The 21,008-nt window shown below is 38.4% G+C and overlaps 1 protein-coding gene and 1 long non-coding RNA gene across 2 annotated transcripts in view; one reads left to right on the top strand and one right to left on the bottom strand.

Moving 5' to 3' along the window:
- LOC121941801 (complement C3-like) overlaps nt 1-17,943 on the top strand; it is a 25,961-nt gene extending 8,018 nt beyond the window's left edge. The window contains exons 11-43 of the mRNA XM_042484677.2: nt 88-234; nt 644-743; nt 1,662-1,750; nt 1,856-2,047; nt 2,562-2,717; nt 3,020-3,149; nt 4,344-4,412; nt 5,086-5,283; nt 5,402-5,522; nt 5,638-5,726; nt 5,841-5,980; nt 6,751-6,963; nt 7,793-7,856; nt 7,959-8,048; nt 8,752-8,958; nt 9,341-9,416; nt 9,564-9,723; nt 9,845-9,940; nt 11,088-11,238; nt 11,829-11,914; nt 12,552-12,629; nt 12,737-12,892; nt 13,089-13,151; nt 13,406-13,487; nt 13,653-13,701; nt 13,798-13,888; nt 13,983-14,072; nt 14,159-14,261; nt 14,433-14,522; nt 14,948-15,040; nt 15,169-15,252; nt 16,741-16,885; nt 17,119-17,943. Coding sequence (XP_042340611.2) covers nt 88-234; nt 644-743; nt 1,662-1,750; nt 1,856-2,047; nt 2,562-2,717; nt 3,020-3,149; nt 4,344-4,412; nt 5,086-5,283; nt 5,402-5,522; nt 5,638-5,726; nt 5,841-5,980; nt 6,751-6,963; nt 7,793-7,856; nt 7,959-8,048; nt 8,752-8,958; nt 9,341-9,416; nt 9,564-9,723; nt 9,845-9,940; nt 11,088-11,238; nt 11,829-11,914; nt 12,552-12,629; nt 12,737-12,892; nt 13,089-13,151; nt 13,406-13,487; nt 13,653-13,701; nt 13,798-13,888; nt 13,983-14,072; nt 14,159-14,261; nt 14,433-14,522; nt 14,948-15,040; nt 15,169-15,252; nt 16,741-16,885; nt 17,119-17,263 — 3,843 coding nt within the window. The 3' untranslated portion in view covers nt 17,264-17,943. The remainder of the gene's footprint in view (nt 1-87; nt 235-643; nt 744-1,661; nt 1,751-1,855; nt 2,048-2,561; nt 2,718-3,019; nt 3,150-4,343; nt 4,413-5,085; nt 5,284-5,401; nt 5,523-5,637; nt 5,727-5,840; nt 5,981-6,750; nt 6,964-7,792; nt 7,857-7,958; nt 8,049-8,751; nt 8,959-9,340; nt 9,417-9,563; nt 9,724-9,844; nt 9,941-11,087; nt 11,239-11,828; nt 11,915-12,551; nt 12,630-12,736; nt 12,893-13,088; nt 13,152-13,405; nt 13,488-13,652; nt 13,702-13,797; nt 13,889-13,982; nt 14,073-14,158; nt 14,262-14,432; nt 14,523-14,947; nt 15,041-15,168; nt 15,253-16,740; nt 16,886-17,118) is intronic.
- On the bottom strand, nt 17,595-21,008 carry LOC148189948 (uncharacterized). Its single transcript, XR_015776223.1, has 2 exons — nt 20,907-21,008; nt 17,595-18,072 (listed from the first exon to the last, which is right to left on the bottom strand). It is a non-coding gene; the product is annotated as an uncharacterized LOC148189948 (long non-coding RNA).

Raw genomic sequence — 21,008 nt, 5'->3', positions numbered from 1 at the left:
TGATCTTAACCTAAATGTTATGTTTTATGAAGAGGGCAGATGGGGTTTTATTTCTGATTGTTCTGTTTTTCGTGTCTCTTATGACAGGTTGAGGTTGTGAATCCTGATGGCACTCCGGCACAAGGTGTAGCAGTGGTGGTCGATCCAGGCCAGGTGCAGGGCTTGACTGCACCCAATGGCATGGCACGGCTTACCATCAATACAGAAGCAGGAAACTCAAAATTGAAAATTTCTGTAAGTCTTTTTATTATTATTGTTTTTACATTACAGTCAGTTTGGTAAATGGTTGTGCAAATCTACATGAATCAACTTTTTTGTTATTCACTAAGACTGTAATATATGTGAATGGTGAACATATTGTAGTCATGCATCTTCAAGATAAAGATCCTGTCTTTCTCAGGAGTTGGTAAATAAAAAAACATGAAAGTGATTATTAGAAAAGTGAAAAATAAGAGTGATTATTAGACTTAAATTAGTCAGGTGGCCAAAAACATGACTCTAAATGAATGTTTATGTTGTTCTGTGTCTGCTGGATGGTTATTTTATCGCACTGAAATGAAACACTATAGTGAGCTTGAGACTTTTCACTTATTATTTATCAAACTGTTAATGCATGCTCACCAGTGTCTGTCTTTGATTTTAGGCAAGGACCAATGATCCTCATATTTTAAATGAAAGACAAGCATCAGCCACCATGGAAGCCCTCCCATATATCACCAATAGCAACAGCTACATCCACATAAGTAGGGACAGTCCTGAAATCTGATGGTATAAGGTTGACGATGGCATGGCAAGCCCTTTTATCTTTTAATCAATAGAGCTGACTAGTAACAATTTAAGTTTTATTGGTCGAAATGGCATTTGTAAATGTGGTTTTAGACATGATGGCCCTCTCACCCAATGTTAGCTGGGCTAGGCTCCAGCTCCTGCGAGCTTGTACCAGGACAAGCAATTACAGATAACGAATAAATAAAATGTAATTTTGATATTGTCAAATGTTTATTCAAGAAATCTGTAAAATGCTTTCAACATGCTACAAATATGTTTTCACATATTTAATTTTTATTTTGACTAGTCAAAACTGATGTATAGATATGCCATTCATTTTTTTTTATACACACATATATTTTTTAACAAACCATGCAAATTTGTAGGCGACATATCATTAAATTTTCACAAAATTGTTGGTCAACATTTAGATTACCAAATTCATTTTGGATGTGTACATATGTCATTCAAAACATCTGCGTCATTGTTTACAGATGAAAATTCCTATTTTTATATCTAAAATTTAATTCTGATTAATTATAAAAGGAGTTGTAGATGTAGATGAAGTAAATATAACTGATACCAGTAAAAATACATTTTTCCACAACCACATTAATACATAGTCAAACTACAGTTGTGTGTGGTAATTGCAGTTCTAGATATCTGAAGTTACATTATTGCTGTGTGACCTGGAATTCCAACCATTCAAAAAGCAATTGTTCAGTATGTTCTGTATTAATCTACATTTCTACAATAGCTATCACCGTTACTGAATAAAAGTAAAAAGGGCTTGCCATAATTGCCATAATAATGTTGATTGTGGCAGTGGCCAGTATTTACCACACACACGAATTTCAGTGTCAAGCACTAATCGCAGCATGCCATATTTACAGGTGTGGATACAGCAGAGCTGGAAGTAGACGAAAACCTGAAAATCAACCTCGTCCTCAGCAAGCGGGAAAATCATGACATCACATACCTGGTGAGAAATGTTTAACACCATGTGTGCACATAACTCTTTTGTTGCTTCCTATGACCTATGTAGTATATACTCACGTGTGATGAGAACTGAAATCTGTGTCCCTAGATCCTGAGCAGAGGTCAGCTGGTGAAAAATGGCCGTTTTAAGACAAGAGGTCAGGTACTGATTTCCCTGACTGTCACTGTTACCAAAGAAATGCTGCCATCTTTCCGCGTCATAGCCTACTATCATACAGATGCCAATGAAGTGGTATCAGACTCTGTTTGGGTGGATGTCAAGGACTCCTGCATGGGCTCGGTGAGACACAAAACACTAATGTGGCAAAGTTAAACTAATTAAGGGCCAAATAAGACAAGCAAATTGTTAGTTAGTTGCATATTTTTCGGAACAGTGAGCTTTGAAGCAATTCTTGTATTCTCTGGGGGAAGTTTAAGCAAGCAAACTGCAATCAGCAGTTTATAAATCTTAAGGACTGCACCTTATAACAAATGCCACTATGCACATGCTGTAAAAAACACATTCAGCTATTGATATATGATGAATCCATATCACAATCCACATCCACAAGTATCAGTAATCATCTGCAGTAGCCTACACATGTAGTTGCTTGAGAAAGATGCATTCATTTGACATAATTGTTATTGTTTTGGGAATATATCTGGACATATACAGTAGAGGCTTAAGGTTTTGAGAAGACTGTTGACCTTGGCAGAGGACTCCTCTCTTGGAGTGTCCTTTTATTTAGGCTATGTATGTAACTGCTAAATACAAAACCGCATGTCTCTTTCATTGACCTTACTTTCACATTTAGCTTAAGCTGGAATCATCAAGACCCGTTCCATCCTTTGAGCCTCGCAAGATGTTTGGTCTTAAGGTCACTGGAGACCCAGGGTCCATAGTGGGACTGGTGGCTGTTGACAAAGGCGTCTATGTCCTGAATAACAAGCACCGTCTCACCCAGAAAAAGGTAATTTTTTTATTTCACTTTTTTCAACTTTGTTTCTCTTTTTTTTTTAATTGAAAGGGTTTTAATATAAAATGTTTTATGTACAAATGGCACATATTAACTTTCAAGTTTGTTAGCTTTTGACTTCAAAAATATTTGGTATGAATTTGCACTGTTGTAAACACATTACATAAGTAAATATGACTCATGCCATATCAGAACTGTCATGTGAATCTATAGATGCATCTTTTTAACTTGTGTAGCGTAACCTTACGTATTGTTTGTTTGTATTTGTCTGTTTAAATGACTTCCACCTTGCTCAGGTGTGGGACACTGTAGAGAAGTATGACACAGGCTGCACACCTGGTGGAGGGAAGGATGGTATGAGTGTATTTTATGATGCTGGGCTGTTGTTTGAGTCCAGCACGGCTTCTGGGACTCCCTACAGACAAGGTGACACTACTTTCTACTACTTTCTTTTTCCTACCCTGAACCCCTCGTTAGGCTTAGAAATTGCATCAGTGAAACATCACTAACTAGAAGAAGTGGGTGTAGAGGTTTGGGATTCTCTAATATCCATTTTGTTGTCTCACCATGGGATACGCCCCCTTCACATATTCACACATGACACTAGTTATAGAATAGAATAGACTATATTTGTTGTCATTGTACATGTATGACAAAATTGCATGCTTTTTTTTCTTTGGATACAAATCTAACTGCCTGCACTATAGGTTTCTCTCCTCTCCTGTCCCCAAACAGTGGAATATCTCTGCTTCTAGAGGCTAGCTAGCATATTATCTTGGCTACCCCAAGCTAGCTAACTGCACTGAAGTCTGTATTCACCACATTGCTTACAGCCATGAGAATCAGACGTGTTATTTTTTCTTTTTCCATTAGTAAAGCAGCTAAATTGATACAGCTTCCAAATGGCTTTCTACCATGGAGCCAGGTGATTTGGGAGTTTAGACAAAATCTCAGTCAAGGACATACACAAGTACTGCTTCAAATGTCTACGTCTGGAACACGCTCAAGCTGTCTTCTTAATCACCTGCACTTATCACTGTGTCTACTCTACTAATTTAACAATAAGTGCTTGTTGCTGCGGGAGCTGCCATTACTGTTTTGCATGCATGCATGTCATGTCATCGACTACAATGCAGTCCCTGATTGGCTGCTTACATTGTCAACTATGGAGCAACGGTGATTGGCCTGGATGGATTGTAAATTCTGGAAAGTGTTTGGGGCGGCAGAGAGTCCAGACTGATATAGTTAGGGAAACAGAATGCAGAGCTCACGTCATCATGATGGGTGAGGGTGCCTATCCCATTGTGAGACATTTCACTCATGCTTCTTAGAAAACTGGGGTTACAAAAGTAACCTAAAGTTTTCTTATTCATCCCCATCATGGAGTGCTTTTTTTTTTTTGGTGCAAGCATATTGTGAATAACAGAAAAAACTGCAAATTAAAAGAGCTTTTTTCACCCAAATTACATTATGCCATGCAGATGTTTTTTGAAAACACTGTTTCTGAAATGAAGGTTTTTGATTTTCAGAGTATCACAGCCAATGACACCATGCAATATTAAAGTCTAGGTCCAATGTTGTTGGAATATGTTAACAATCTTATCTATGTTGTGTTTCCAGAATTGAAGTGTCCGTCCCGCAGCAGGAGAAAACGGTCCACTACTATAATGGAAGTCACAACCAGTTTATGTAAGAACCACAGCTCTAAACTGCCCAGTAACCACATATTCAGTCATCATCTGTCACTCAGTTTAGGATCTCCACAGTGTTTGTGGTTGGACATATTTTGATGACTTTCATAACATTTTTCTTTGACATGCTGTGTATTGGTAAATTGATAAAAGAAAGCTGAAACTCATTTAACTTGACTTACTTTACACTATTTATTTCATATGTCAATCTGTTCCTTTATACTGTCCTTTTTTGTAGGAGTGGTCAGAAGGGACCACTGAAAACCTTGTGGCGGCACACCAAAACTAAAAGCCATAACTTATGCTATTGCTTTATTGCTTATGCCATTGAAAGTGTATAGGTTTGAAAACTTGTATAGGTTTGTATATTGACATTATTATTATTTTTTAAAAATTTTACAATTGATATTGCTAATCTTCTGATGTATATAAACAACTACCAGTATAGTTAAAACTGTATACATTCTGAATACATTCATTGTAAGAAACAAACCATTTGTTCGGAAAAGAGTTCTCAAGTTTGGGGCATGTTTGTGGGTACCCACAAGGGGGGCAGCAATTTTATCTCAGTGTTTTTTTCCAACTACCCTTTCCCATTATTTGTCCTCATTCAGATCAAGCATTCCCCATAGAGTACTACATACTCCAAACTGTGCCTTCTGTCTTTCCAGTGAGTCAGTATAAAGACCAACTGCAACGTGATTGTTGTTTGGATGGCATGAGGGAAACCCGCCTCTCATACACCTGTGACATACGTGCAGAGTACATTGATGAAGACGCAACCTGTGTCGAGGCTTTCCTGCACTGCTGCAAGGAGATGGAAAGCCAGCGAGCTGAAAGGAAGGAGGATAGCCTCCTGCTGGCCCGCAGTAAGAGACGGGGACGAAGGAGGGGTTGAAGCCCTGAGTAATCATTGAAAGTCATGCTGGTATTTATAAAACAACCACTGCCTCCAAATGAAAAGTAACATTTTGAATTGTACTTTAGGTGAGGAGGATGAAAGCAGTTACATGGACAGCAATGAAATCGTGTCTCGCACCAAGTTCCCTGAAAGTTGGCTTTGGTCAGATATCACACTGCCTGCTTGTCCTGCAGAAAAACCTAACTGGTGAGTCAACTGTATATACATACAGAAAATACATTATGACAACTACATAAATGACATTCTTAGGGTGTAAAGCTACCATTTACCTCTCAGAGCAATAACACTTTCTTTGTTTCAGTGGAACCACGTCATTGACGAAAAACGTTCCTTTGCAAGACTCAATCACAACCTGGCAGTTTACTGGCATTAGTCTGTCAAGAACGAACGGTGAGGATTCAGTGACTAACATCTCTCTTATGTTAAAACTTCTCCCATTCCTTAAACCTTTCCATCCGTTTCTATTTCATCACTTGTGTTGTTATTATCCCTCTCCCCTTAAAGGAATCTGTGTTGGTGAGCCATTAGAAGTAATTGTCCGGAAGGAGTTCTTCATTGATCTCAGGGTGCCGTACTCTGCTGTCCGTGGAGAGCAGCTGGAAGTTAAGGCAATCCTCCACAACTACAGCCCAGATCCTGTCACTGTAAGCCTGCTTTACTCTGCCCTGGTGTTTCATGCCAGAACCAATCAGACAATACAATCAAAGGGGGATGATCTGTACCCTTCGTCATTATTCCCATGAAACATGGAGAGTACCCCGTTGAGGTCAAAGCAGCTGTTAAAGATTGTTAAAGATTCGTCACTCAACGATGGAATTATGAAAATGCTGCGGGTGGTGGTAAGAGAAACAGGAAACAAACAGTAGAAGCAAACAGACATCTTTTGGGGTATAAATCTGATGCAAATATATTCTGCGGCAGCTTTTTCAAATGTATATAAAAAGGGGGGTAGAAACAATACATTTTGGATTGACATGCAGTGTGTGGTAAAAAAAAGAAAATGAATGAAATCCTTTCTCCAGTCTTTGTTAAGTGTTAACAGCTGCTCTCTCGGATCAAGAACTAGGGCAGCCTTACTGCAACATTTGCAATGCACCTTTCCATTTTCCTGAAGGAAACAATGCAGAGCATTACATTTCTTCCTTTCAAGTTGGGATGCATCATTGTTAGGTGATCTTAAATTAAATTACATGCTAAAGACATTCCCACCTTAAATTGATGGAGGGAAGGTACAAATTAGTGTGTAAAAATTCACCAGAATGCAGGAAATTAAGTTTTTGATGTTCAATATTTCCTGAGGAAGCCCCCCCAACCCCCCCGAGACAAAATCTACACCCTTGGTTAGATGGCCTGATGATCTTTGATAAACGACACATACCTCAGTCTCTTTCTTTATCTTTGTCCTGTGTTTAAGGTACGTGTGGATCTGATCGAGAAGGAGCACGTGTGCAGTTCAGCCTCTAAACGTGGAAAGTATCGTCAGGAAGTGAACATCGGGCCCCAAACTCAACGATCTGTACCCTTCGTCATTATTCCCATGAAACATGGAGAGTACCCCATTGAGGTCAAAGCAGCTGTTAAAGATTCGTCACTCAACGATGGAATTATGAAAATGCTGCGGGTGGTGGTAAGAGAAAAAGACTGTGTGTGTGTGTGTGTGTGTGATTTTTATTACCTTATTTGAACTGTTACTTTGTATGCTCAAGCTTCTATAAAAAGTGTAAACTTGACATTTTACTTTAAGTCTGTATGCATAAGCAGTTGCTGCCAATTTGAAGAGACGTTCAGCTGAGATGTTATTTGCAGTCACCTACTTGGGTGTGAAATTAAGCCATATTCAATAAGTCCTCCAAATTATCAATTACTGATCAAATGTAGCTCCCCAGCTATATATGCTCATATGCATTACATAAATTCAAATCTGGATTAATGTACATTATCCCTTAAATAAATTAAAATCACAAATTAAGTGATCAAGTACAGGCTTGTTCATGAAGCCACTGACATCTTTGGTCTGGACTGTCCATCCTTACAAATCACAGTCGAAAAATTTGTGAAGGTTTGGGGAAACACAGTTTGGGTTAAAACAGTTACTTAACTGAGATTAAAGTAGCTTTTTTTGTTATGGTTATCATTCTAACCATGACAGTAATATCCACGTGTTTAATGTTGTTACATTATTGTTGTCATGTGTTGAGAAAGTCATTGACTGAACAAACAGCAACCTCCTGTGTTAAAGTCAGTATGGTGAAACATCTTTTGGCACTTAACTTTGATGTTAATGTTTTACTATCAGCCTTTCCAAAATTAACAGTGAATAAGAAAGAGAAACAAAATAAGAACGATAATATATTTTAATCAGATTCAAGCCATATCGTATTCTGTTAAAAACCAGCTGGTAAAAGATTATTCAAAAAATAAATTTTGATTTCTTGTCCCACCTGTTGTTTTTCCAGCCTGTAGGTGTACTGGTTAAAGATCCTCAGATTGTAACTCTAGACCCCACTAAAAAAGGTGTGGGTAAGTAAACCCCTGAAACAGCATCATAACGTAGTGATTTAGTAATGTGTTTTCATCACTTGTTAAATGATCCTTGAACTTGCCCACTGTTTCTCCCTTTAGGTGGTAAGCAGGAAGAAATTCTCAACAGTAGAATTCCTAGGAAAGATCTGGCTCCAAACACACCAACAAGCACACAGATCTCTGTGACAGGTGAGAGATATTTTGGTTACGTGATGTAATACAGTGCCTGCTGAATGAACTCTGCACAGGTGTAATTTGATATTGTTCATTTGGAAAAAGGACCACCTCAGTGGCTACGCCTTTGCCTGAATTTATGCCTTTGCACTGGCAACAGCTGTGGCCATCCGTCCTATTCTCCTGAACAAGATATCTCGAGAACACCTTAAGAAGACATATTTGGTGCAAACATCCATTTAGCCTCAACAATTAACTTATATGAATTTTGTAGTCAAAAGTTGCTGTGACCTCATAAAACATATTCTTGGCCATAACTCAAAAATTAATTTGCTAATCATGACTAAATTTTTACACAAACGTCAAATAGAATAAAATGATGAAGTGATGACATTTTGTGTCCAAAAGGTCAAAGGTCAACTTTACTGTGACATCATGCTAAACACATTTTTAACATTATAACATAGGGACAGACGGGAAGACATTTGGTCAGGTGCTGAATTGGTGACCCTAATGTGCGGTGTTCATTTTGAAACTGGGCTGCATATAAGTCTGGACAAACATGGATTTAAACTGTAACTGCAACCTGATTGATTTGCGAAAGCATACAACCATGGGCAGTAACTCTAAGTTTTAGTTGTTTCATTCTGTTGATTTGTGACATTTTGGTTTTTCTGTGTATGTGTGTGTGTGTGTGTGTGTGTGTGTGTACATGCAGGAAGAGAACAAGTTTCTGCGCTGGTTGAGAACGCCATTAGTGGGAACTCTATGGGGAGTTTGATCGTAAAGCCCTGGGGCTGTGGAGAGCAAAACATTGCCGCCACAACTCTGCCAGTCATTGCAACCACATATTTGGATAAAACCAACCAGTGGGAAACTGTGGGCTTTCAGAAACGTGATGAAGCCCTTGAACACATCAAGACAGGTAGGTTCACACATGTATTTATCAGCGCTGATACTGGAAATCTTCATGCCCCTCTGTGTGAGATTTGAACGTTCCTGACGTGACAGAAGTGGCATCAAAAAAAGACGGTGTAGTAGAATAGAAGGTGATGCATGCCACCCCTGCCTCACAGATACAAACATGGCACGCAGACAATTAATTTTCTATTTGTAACACGTAAAGTCAAAGACTACAGAGGTCTTAGCGAGGATTGTCTTTCACAAACGAAAATCTATGCAGCAGAATAATTTGAAAGTTGCAATAATCACAGAAAAGGACTCCTCCAACTGGCTTCTAACTGATCAGATTCAATTGAGTGAAATGGCAATTAGTTAAAAGGTTGTGTGTTTTTGTTTGTGTCAAGGTTACCAGAGGGAGCTTGTCTATCGTAAAACGGATGGGTCTTTTGCTGTGTTTACTAGTGCAAAAAGTAGCACCTGGTGAGGAACTCCAAACATCCATGACGTCATATGTAATGTTTGCGCATCCTCTGTTTACTTATATTCTGACTGAGGACTGTATGTAGGGTGTATTTCACAAATACATGAAACTAAACAAACAGCCTCTCTTCTCCTCTCCTCTCCAAGGCTGACAGCTTATGTTGCCAAGGTGTTTGCCATGGCCAGCAGTCTGGTTCCGGTGCAACGGCAACACATCTGTGATGCCATCAAGTTTCTGATTCTCAACACGCAGCAACCTGACGGCTCATTTATAGAAGTTGGATATGTGTACAGTAATGCATTGCGTGTGCGTGATTTTAATTACCACAATTTTTCATCCTTGTGTTAGAAAAATTGCAAAATCAAGATGAAAGCAATTCATGAGCTATATTATGTAAAAAATAACATTTGTTTGTGTGCATGTGCAGGGTGATGTGGGAGGCGCAGATTCAGATGCCTCCATGACAGCCTTCTGCCTCATTGCCATGCAGGAGTCACGCTCACTATGTCAGGATGCTGTTATTGTGAGTAGGCCTATACCTGCATGCATTGTTTTCTCTTTTTCCTCAACCACATTTATCTCTTCATTTACTGATTCCACACACTGGTGATGATTGGAGCAAAACTTACCGCACTGAACCACGATGAAGTAACTGATCATTACACCCCACTCCTCCCTTAGTAACTGTTGCTAGTGCTGTCACACTGTCCATACTCACATAGATTACACCAGTAAGAGGGGCAGGTAAATGGGTTCTTCATTTCAGACAGAGGTAGACACAAGTCAAGACATTTGCTGGGTGACAACTGGTATTGCATTCGTATGGAAGCATTAAATCCAATGTTGACACAGTGAGTCAGAGTGGTTTCACTGCTGCCACTTTTTATTTTCTGCTAAATAAAAGTTGTGTCATAAAAACATTCCACTCCTCTATGGACTGCATCTCTGCTTTTAAATATTGTAGCAGATTGACAAAGACATCCCATTTTTACACCACAGATGCATTACATGGAGGGCTGTACCTGACTCAAAATGATGTCAGTTTAACTAGATTTGGCCGTTCAATACAAATATTTGGTGATTTTGTTTTGTTTTCCATATGAAGTTTTAAAGTCTGAACAGGCTCAGCTGGACATTCAGTGTGACTGCAGCATTCAGTCATAAAGTAAACAAGCTAACAGCTGACCCGAAGGATCGGAAATGTGCAATAACATTTTTTGCAGACACTAGATATCAACTGAAGCCAGAGACTGAGACGCCCAAATTCATCACTCATTCACATTGTGGTGCGGTTTCTGTCTTCTCTGTGGAGCTTCCTGCATGTCTCCATATGCAAAGAGTAGCATGAAAGTCAAGAGCACTCACTCCAAACCAAAACATCCCCAGAAGTACACTGCACAGAAAAAAAAGACTGCTCGACTTGTTGATATTGGGTCGAGTTGTTTGTTTTGAGAGTAACATCATTACCCCACACCCAAATAGTAACTAATGTGAACAGCTCAATAGCTCAGACACAAAAGAGAGTAAGAGAGATTGTAACTATTGTCCCTGGATCGAATGTCACAACAACATTCATGAACGGATGCTGATAATTAAAATAAATGGATTACTGTTATCGGACTTTTCTTCCCTTATTCTCTCTACTTCCTTTGTCTTTTCTCTCTGTACAGAGTCTGCATAGCAGTATAGACAATGCAGTGGCTTACCTGGAGAGGCGTCTGCCCCATCTCACCTACTCATATGCTGTTGCCATGACATCATACGCCCTGGCCAATGAAAACAAAATGAATCGCGAGATCCTCTTTAAGTTCATATCCCCAGGTGTCACACAGCAATATTCTTAAGCTCATTGTCAGAAACCGATTGCACAAAAAAATTACACATTTACAAATTATTAATCATTAATCAATGATTAATTATTAATCATACATTTATTAGAGCTTGACCAACACAGCAGTTTGGTTGATGGTTAGATGATTTTAACTCATTACAAATTTTATGTTTAACATATATATGCATACAGGACATACTGTATAATGCTAACATTTTTTTTAATCACTTGATCCAGGGATGTTCATTACATATGCTTGTTTATGTTAAGTGTTAAAAACCAAATATATACATTTTTTTATCTCTCAAATGTCGATATCTTCATCAGCCTGAAAAGTCCTTTCTCAGTCACGCTCTAAACTGCACAAGCCTTAATGTTAATCCCCTCTTTTGAGGTTCAAATGACCTTGCACAAATAGTTAAAGTTAGTTAATAGAGTTAGTTAAAAGAGCATAAAATTATTACAATTGAGCGTATGATTAAATGTTTTATGATAAAGGGCTGGTGAATTATTAGTCATTTGAGATTGTTCCATGTAGAGCAAAGTAACAAAAATATATTTGTGTATGTGTCTTCTTCAGAGTTGTCCCACTGGCCAGTATCTAAGGGACACATTTATTCACTGGAGGCCACAGCTTACGCTCTTCTGGCTCTGGTCAAGGTTGAGGTGAGCCACTATCCCACTTGTGTGTGTTTTGCAAAGATGTAATGCTTCAGGAGACATGCAAGAAAGTCCTCATACATGTCACCTTACTAAAAGGGCACAAAGAGCTTGGAAACAAAAGTCAGTGAAATGTCTCTCTGCAATGCCACTGATTCAAAATGTTTGTTTTTTGGCTCACATATCAAGCATAATGGATCTGGAAACTGTTAGTTATAAAAACAGGGAAACTGTCTTTACAGAAGCCGAGAACAACTGTCCTCCTAATCATTTTTTTCCGGAGGTAAAGAGACTCGTGATTACAGGTTTATTATCTTGTTAACATGAGATGACAAAGCTAGTTTTCTCAAAAACTGAAATAATTAACTTGTGATCTCGAGGTAATAGAATTACTGCCATGCGGTAGTCAAGTCAAGTTGTATCGCTGGCACGGAGGCATAACTGGGAGGACTGCTGTTCGTGGCTTCTGGAGGTTTAAACATCCTGCGCTGCATTATCACAGAATATTACAGATTTGACAAAACAGACATGATGTTAATTATCATTGATTGCTCTTACCTTGCAAGTTTCAAGTATTTACTGTTTGATTATGTCAGAATAAATTTAACCACAGAAAAAATTGACCTGCCTCCTGTTGTTAAAGGCCTTTGAAGATGCCGGACTAGTTGTCAGATGGTTCAACCAACAGCAGAAGTCCTACGGCGGCTATGGATCAACTCAGGTAACACAGACCCCTCTCTCCATCTTGATATCTTCATCATATGTTGGCTTTTAACTATTGCTGTTTTTTCTAAGTCTTATTTTCTCTGCCTCACTCTTTTTCTCAAGGCCACTATAATAGTGTACCAGGCCGTCGCAGAGTACTGGGCCAATGCTAAAGAACCAGAGTATGATCTGGACGTGGACATTTTGATGCCAGGCAGGTCAAGTCCTACCAAGTACAAGTTTAATAGGGACAACCAGTACGCTACCAGAACATCTAAAGTGAGATGACACACACAAACACACAGTGGCTTATTATCATTATTCCAGAAGTTTTCTGAGTATTTCTTCTGTTAATCTCTCTCTCTCTCTCTCTCTCTCTCTCTCTCTCTCTCTCTCTCTCTCTCTCTCTGTGTGTGTGTGTGTGTGTGTGTGTGTGTGTGTGTGTGATGTTTTTCAACACATTAAATTACCTCAGATCAATAATATAAATGAAGATGTGAAAGTAACTGCCACTGGCACAGGAGAAGCAACTGTGAAAGTAAGTAATGTACAATGTAATGTTATTATGATGTTATCGTTAGTTGTGTATTAAAGGTGACCATTTCATTCACTTCTTCGTGGCTTTTTAAGTCAGTAAAATTCAGTAAACAGCTAAGCTGACAGTTTTATTACTTTAGAGACATGTAATAAATAATACAAATATCGAGTTGATGGTAATAGCAGTTTCCAATGTATTTAAACAGATCTGTATTGGTCTATACAAACTGAGATGCAGTTTTGTCTATGTTACAGATGGTGTCGCTGTATTATGCTCTTCCCAAAGAGAAAAAAAGTGACTGTCAGAAATTTAACCTGTCAGTGCAGCTCCTCCCAGGTAATTTGTCTTTGTTTTTTGTAACATTAACCTGTTTGTCTGCTTGCTTTTGTCTATATTTTTTTTCCTGTTTATCCTGCTGATTGTCCATCTTACTGGCAAGTAACTTTCTTTTATGAGATAAAGACAAAAATCAAACTCTTTCCAAATATTTTGATCCTGCAGAGAAAATGGATGAGGACGAGAACACATACAAGCTGAGAATAGATGTTTTGTAAGTGCAATCATACAAAACATTTTCAAACCAGCTATAGGACCCTCATTACCCTTTTTATTATTTTTTGTATTGTTCTGTCCATTCTGTGTGCAGGTATAAGGACAAGGACCATGATGCATCCATGTCAATCTTGGATATTGGGTTGCTAACTGGCTTCACTGCTAACACAAATGACCTGAACTTGGTAAGAACTTATAGATAAGCATACTGTATAGTTCATAAGTTAGTGTTTTATGTTTTGGAAAGTTTGCTGAGAATGTGTGTGTGTTTGTGTGTAGTTGGCCAAAGGCCGTGCCCGCACTATTGCAAAATATGAGATGAACAAAGTCCTGTCAGAAAGAGGCTCACTCATCATCTACCTGGACAAGGTATGACATCACTGTTTCCTATCTCTATACTTTCTCTCACTGCATTGCTCTCTGTTTATTTATCTCTATCTCACATTTGTCCACAGGTTTCTCACACACGAATGGAGGAGATCAGTTTTAGGATCCATCAGAAACTAAAAGTGGGAGTCTTACAACCAGCTGCTGTGTCTGTCTATGAGTACTATGACCGTGAGTCTCAGAGACACTCAGAATCATATGATGCCTTCATGAACTTCACTGTCGATAGATGTAGGAATAGATAACGATGTGGATAAGCAGACAGATTTACATTTTCAGATTCTTTAATGTTCATTTTCTAATGCACTACAATTACCACAAATATTTTTTTTCATGTTGCAGAAAAACATTGTGTGAAATTTTACCACCCGGAGAGAAACGCTGGACAGCTAATGCGGCTTTGTAGAAATGATGAATGCACATGTGCTGAAGGTAAACAGGATGATGACTTACCTTGTATATCTACTCTTAACTCTAATTTGTTATATCTAAAATTCTCAAACAAACACATAAACACAACACTGACATGCTTTGTAGAGGTAAAGCATTGATCAGATGTCTGGGGCTTATCATCTGCACTGTCTGTAAGATGCAGAAATTTATTCTTGTACCTTCAGATCTGGTCGAGGAGATGGTTGTGAAATTTGGTTTACAGTAAATTTCCAGATTTACATATTCATCAGGACGCACCTAAAGGATCTTGTATAATCGGAAAATTAGTCCAGCTAAAGAACAACTCACTGACAAATTTTGTGACATAGATATGGCTGCATTCATCTATCAACTCATTAACACACATCAACATGTTCTTATTTAATTATTTGTATATTTATATTGTGCTTATTGTGCATTCCCAGAGAACTGCAGTATGCAGAAAAAGGAAGAGGTCACCAATGATCAGCGAACAACTAAGACTTGTGAGAGTACACCAACCACCAAAATTGATTTTGGTAAGAGAGCATAAATGGATTGCATTTATATAGCACTTTAATCCGTAAAAATGCATGTTTGTTTGTGTGAGTATGAGACTGAGAGAATAAATAAGAGTGGGATCAATCTGCAATTTGTCTTTCCACAGTGTACAAAGTAAGACTGGAAAAATTTACAGACAGTTTGTCCACTGACATTTACACAGTGCGGATACTGGAAGTTGTCAAAGAAGGTGGGTATTTATCTTTGAACTGCCTTAAATGTACAGCCTTCAAGATGTCTTACAGGAGAAAGTGGCATGACAATTTGTTTGTCTCTTTCTGAAATTTTACGGGCACATCGAGTCTCAGTGGTATTTCTAGTCAGACAGAAAAATGATTGCTGCGCAGTTGCATTTTTGAAGGGCTTGCAATGCTCGAAAACTTGGCACACAGGTCATAACTGGCCAAAATGCAAAGTTCTGCAGTGACTGGACTCAGATATGGCCAGCAGGCTCCTAAGCCCCCATAAATACACACCAAGGATAAAGCTCTGTTGATGTTCACAACATTTAATGGACTCTTTGCTCTCATGTTTAAGAACTTTTCGGGGGAAATTATGGATTTGTTGCCAATTGTCATTTTACAATCATGTTTGAGGACTTTAAGATGTAGAAAAAACTAACAAAGCTTTGCACCCATGTTCAATCTAGTAATTATTTCTTTTTTATCCAGCAATAAGTCTCGGGTTTGGCATCTTAGCTCTGGATCACCTCTTAATTTTTTCAATCCTTTGAAGCATTTTTTGATTCCCATTGTATAATCAAAAACTTTCTTGAACTCGATTCTCGAAAACTTGGTGCAAACATAGAAACCTGTGAACTGTAAAGCATTTAGTTTCATATGGGTTTTGTGGGTTCTCCAGCCCATATGGATGACCTTGCTTCGGACAAAGTTGCTCAGATATTTACAAAATTTAATATCCACATCGCTCCACTAATTTCTGTTTGTACAATTGATGAAAAGCTGTTAAAATATCGATTTTTTTTTTAACGATGTTGCCATGGTATGGCAGCCATTTTGCACATTATGCTATAAAAGCAGAAACTGTTGTAACTTGAGCGTACATTGTCCATCTGCAGCAAATTTCACATGCTTTGTGAGTGTCCTGCCCTAATGATATCTACTTGAATGCAGTGTTCAAACAACATGGAGGGCTGCATTGACTGTCGTTCTGCTGGTATGCTGGTTTGCAAGACAGTACAAGGACCCCTTCATAATTGCTTGCAGCTTTAATTTATCTTGCATTGCCAGGAAACCAGCAGATACTCCAGTTAGTTATTGGTCATGACCAAGAAATAGCCCAGACCACCATAAAGTGGCAAATAGTTATTTTACACTTATTTTTACATGTTTGCATAAAACAAACAAAAATTAGCAGTATTGTTGGATTGATTTTGTTACATCTGGACAGAGCCAGAGTAACTGTTTACATATGTTATGCAAAGCTAAATTAGCCACCTTTTGGCTGCATATTTGGACTACCATACAGTCAGGAGAATGGAATCAATAGTGGTGTCAGTATAACTCTCAGCAAGAAAGGAAATTATGTCCAGCTATTCCTTTAAGCAAGATATCACTAATAAAATGTGTAATCAAACATTAAATTTATCCTTCTGCGTCAGCTATTATTATTTATTTATTCCTCACCTTTTCTCTGTTTCCTTTTTTTTGAATTACAGGAAGTTATGATGTGGGTCCTTTGGATAAACTGCGGACATTCCTCAGTTATCCACACTGCAGGGAGTCTTTAGACTTGGCAGAGGGTAAAACCTACCTTATCATGGGCACATCCAAAGATATTCACAGAGATGACCAAGATCAAACGTAAGTTTTCTTTGTGTACATGTGAATGTGTGTGCATTTAAACGTTTGTACTATTTTACTGCTTTCTTTTATAAAAGCAAATCTTTCCTGAGCTTTGTGTCACGTTTGTTTTGATAGAGTAATTAACAGTACAGGTTTTTTTGTATGTTTTTTGGGGGGTTTTTTTGTGGCCGAGTGTTTCAGAAAACTAGTCACATGGAGAGTGAATGTATCTGACACTTTGCTTTCCTCAGGTATCAGTATGTACTTGGAGAGAGAACTTGGATCGAGTACTGGCCCACAGATGCAGAGTGTCAAACTGATGAACACAGACCTACCTGTTTGGGCATGGAGGAGATGGTCCAGCAGTACCAATTCTTTGGATGTCAGCAGAAGTGAAACTTGAGGAAATAATCTTCTGATGGTTGTGAAATTAATGGCTGTTTCTAAAGTAAATCACTACATTGTAACATAATCATCAGAAGGCTTTGTCTGAGGCAACATGCACCTTCAGGATCCTGTATGATCAGAGCAGCAGTCTAGCTAAAGAATAACTCACTGTAACATAAATGTGACTTAATTACAGCTGCACACAACTGTCAACTTTGTGAGGGCATTGACAAGATAGTCCTGCAGTTTGCATTCTTTAGATTTCAGCAGAAGTGAAACTTAAGGATTAAATCTTTTTTTCAAAGTGTTTTTATTTTTGCTTTATTGTGTTAAACTTTCAATTGTAATGGTCTTAATCTCAATGTCTGTGTTAAACAAAGAGTGTTCACTGCTATTTATATTACTTCATAATACGTTATGGTAGGTTCAATTAGAAGTAAAAGTTTAATAAAGTTTAGTAATGTTGAACTCATGTGATGCATAAAGTTCAACAAGGACAACTTTTACATGCAGAAAATATTTTGTTTGTGACCTTTATTCCAAAAGACAATATTCCTATGAAGCTGTTTGCATGGTTACTAAAAAATGAATAATCCATTAATATTACCATTTACATGCAGCTGTGCATATTCTGGATAATGTGCCTATATGTTAATCATGTCAAAATAAATAAAAGTGGGACTGCTGGACCCGTTTGTGCCAATTTGGTTCTTCATTTCTTCAGTTGTGCAAACCAATTGTTGCATCAGCTGTCAGGGTGGAGGTCCGGAGCTGGTCTGGTTACATATGCTCTTCTGTTGTGAGGCCAGCAGGATGTACTGCCAAATTCAGAGAAACAACAACAGAGATGGCTCTTTTAATTTACCACACCTGTCAGGTGGATGGATTATCTGGGAAAAGAGGAAGCGCTCACAAACGTATTTTAACCAATTTGCGACCAAATATAGAGAGAAATAAGACTTTTGAGTCAATAGAAAAAGTCTTAGATCTTTGATTTAAACTTGTGAAAATGGGAGCAAAACAAAAGGGTTGTATCTATATTAGGGCTGTTAAATGATTTATTTTTTAATCATGTTTTCAATTCCATTATTTTGTATTACAAAACAGTTATGAAGTCCACATTGACAAGGAAAAGCAATTCTTCAAAGATTTTCTTGATTAGGTATGAAATGCCTCTGCATGGGAGACTAGCATAAAGTGGGCATGTCTGTAAAGGGGAAACTCATGGGTATCCAGAGAACCCATTTTCAACCAGATATCTTGAGGTCAGAGGTCACAGCATCCCTGCGCAATGACCATGCAGTTTTTCCACCACCAAAATTTAACTTAACTTTGAAGTTTTATTTTGCTCACTTCCTGAAAAGCTAGCATGACATGGTTGATACCACTGGATTCCTCAGGCTCCTCCTCTCCTAGTTTCATATGATATTAGTATCATCACTCTAGCTTTAAAATTCAGTCTGGTACAGCCTCTTAAAGACAAGAATGTCAGTCAGCGATATATATATTTTTAAAACTTGCATCACGTACGGACCTTAATCGCTTCATGATTAGTGCGTCATTGCTGGCAGCTCTAATTCATATATATGTTCAGTGTGTATCGTAAATCTTGCATGAGTAGCACGATGCAGCACGTGGAGTGGCCCCTCACAAAATTTAAATTAACAAATTCATTAATTTATCCATGTCTAACTATATTGTCTGAATCTAGTAAAAATTATTTTTATTTTTCTGAAATAAAAATCAAAACAAAACATGCTTTCTATGTTTTTTATCTTTGGCAGACATGGCATAGGTTATAATATATAAAAAAGCACATCATCTGCATATGTTCTTGAAATCATTAAACTGTCCATATCTTTCTCCATTATCTGCATTAAGTCCTCTTCCTTTTGGTGCTTGATTCACAGTACACACAGCACAGTGTGGTCAAACATGGACTCAGCAAACAGTCAGCAGTTCTGCCTGGCATGTTCTTACCAAGCTTATGAACAGGGACGTTGCTGATTAGGTGGGTGCCCTACTTGCTATGGCTTTACTGTTCTTTGCCCCCCACTCCTGTTGCCGTTTTGGGGCCCTTTTTTTCCTCACTTGTTACCGGAGGGCAAGGATCAAATTTCAGAGCAAACACTTGCTGCTGCACGGCGCGTGGTGCGCATGTACATTGCCGTGGTGCTGCTTATGAAAGTAACAAGAAACTTTTTCTGAATGAAGAGCAAGGCTCACTGAAGTCCATTATTGTCATCTGGAAGGGAAATCCTGAATTAGCACATAAAGTTGTATTCTTCAGGTGGAAGTTTTATGCAAGCACATCTTATATAAAGATGGACAATGCACCCCCACTTAACCCCACGATGCTTAAGTGAGGCTAAACTTTTCGCGATACAGGAGTTGCCATCTTGGGCTGGCGAAGTCATTTGGAGCCAGAGTCTGCGCAGTAGCAATATCTGCGGTGGGGGAGTTCCCTCCAAAGCACCATTGAAAGCGAGTGCATGGATTGGCGGTTTTAGCTGTCAGTGATGACAGAAACTCCACTTTTTCTAGGTCTAATTAACTCATTAAAACCAAATTTATCATCAAAACATACACTTGAACAAACAGTGCAATAAGAACTACCTTTGGTGACAGAAACCATCTTCAGGGAAAATTTATTTGGCATGTACTTTGAGTTTTTAGTTTGATTTATGTTCCATTAACTAACATGGAGGGGCGGGCTGTACTATACTATACTATACTGCAGACAGACACCAGGGGGCGTCAATTCAGCTGCCAAGTTACATCCAAGTTAGCTCACTTCAGGCCTGTTAGCTTCCAGCCTGCACCCAGCCTGCTCACTGGTAAGTGAAACAGAGGGGCCCCTCATTCCACCTATTCAACAGTGGTGTTGTGGTAGCAGCGTCTAACCAGCCCATTTTCTCTCATACCAGCTAGATGATCAGTGTTACAGGAAAGGCTGGAGAGAGAGACAGGATGACAAGCAACAAAGGGCTGCGGGTCAGAATTAAACAGAGGCCGCTGCAAAGGACTCAGTTCATATGGGGTAAGCTAGAGGTTAACCCAGCTTTTCAGCCATCTTAACCTGACCCCGAACCTGAGCTTGTATCTGCTACTTAAGCCAAATCTGTGCCCACCCACCAGTGTTGGAGAGTTGTTTTTAAATGTAATAGGTTGCAGAATAATAGTTACCTTGTTAAATTTTTAATTATTAAATTATTAAGTAATGTAATTACTTCATTAAAATAGTGTTACATATTACATTTGATTACTTTTCTTATTTGACTGATTGCGGTTACATTAACTATAGTACAGGCAGATGTTGTCTTAGGTTTGGCATTGAGCATTTCGATGGTGACAGCATTTTCAGTGCTGATAAACTAGCTTTACACTTTAGTTGGACTTTAGAACTCAATTTTCTGATCTCAGAAATGAAATATTGTTGAATTTACAGCATTGAACGGCATCCATGTTTGACTACATGACCATCCTCCATGGTGTGGTTGGCTGTGATTCTGGTTGCTCAGAGAAATGTGGATTGATTTATTTGACTGGCAGACAAGAGGCAGTACAAATTCAAACAAGAGAACCAATCAAAAACAATAGTCAACATTTGATTGCAAATTAGCAAATTAATACTCTTTGTAAGTTATCCTACCATCAATAGTACTGCACTCAAATCTGTCCAGAAATATGCTCCCCAGAAAAGCATTCCCACATGGCGACAAGATGCAAAGCAACAAAATGAATGCAAGCAGCA

Source organism: Plectropomus leopardus, chromosome 3 (genome assembly GCF_026936395.1).
Source record: "Plectropomus leopardus strain MGB_pleo_1.0 chromosome 3, ASM2693639v1, whole genome shotgun sequence".
Classification (NCBI taxonomy): domain Eukaryota; kingdom Metazoa; phylum Chordata; class Actinopteri; order Perciformes; family Serranidae; genus Plectropomus; species Plectropomus leopardus.
The sequence above is the reverse complement of the archived record's forward strand: the minus strand, read 5'-3'. Positions and strand labels throughout refer to the sequence as shown.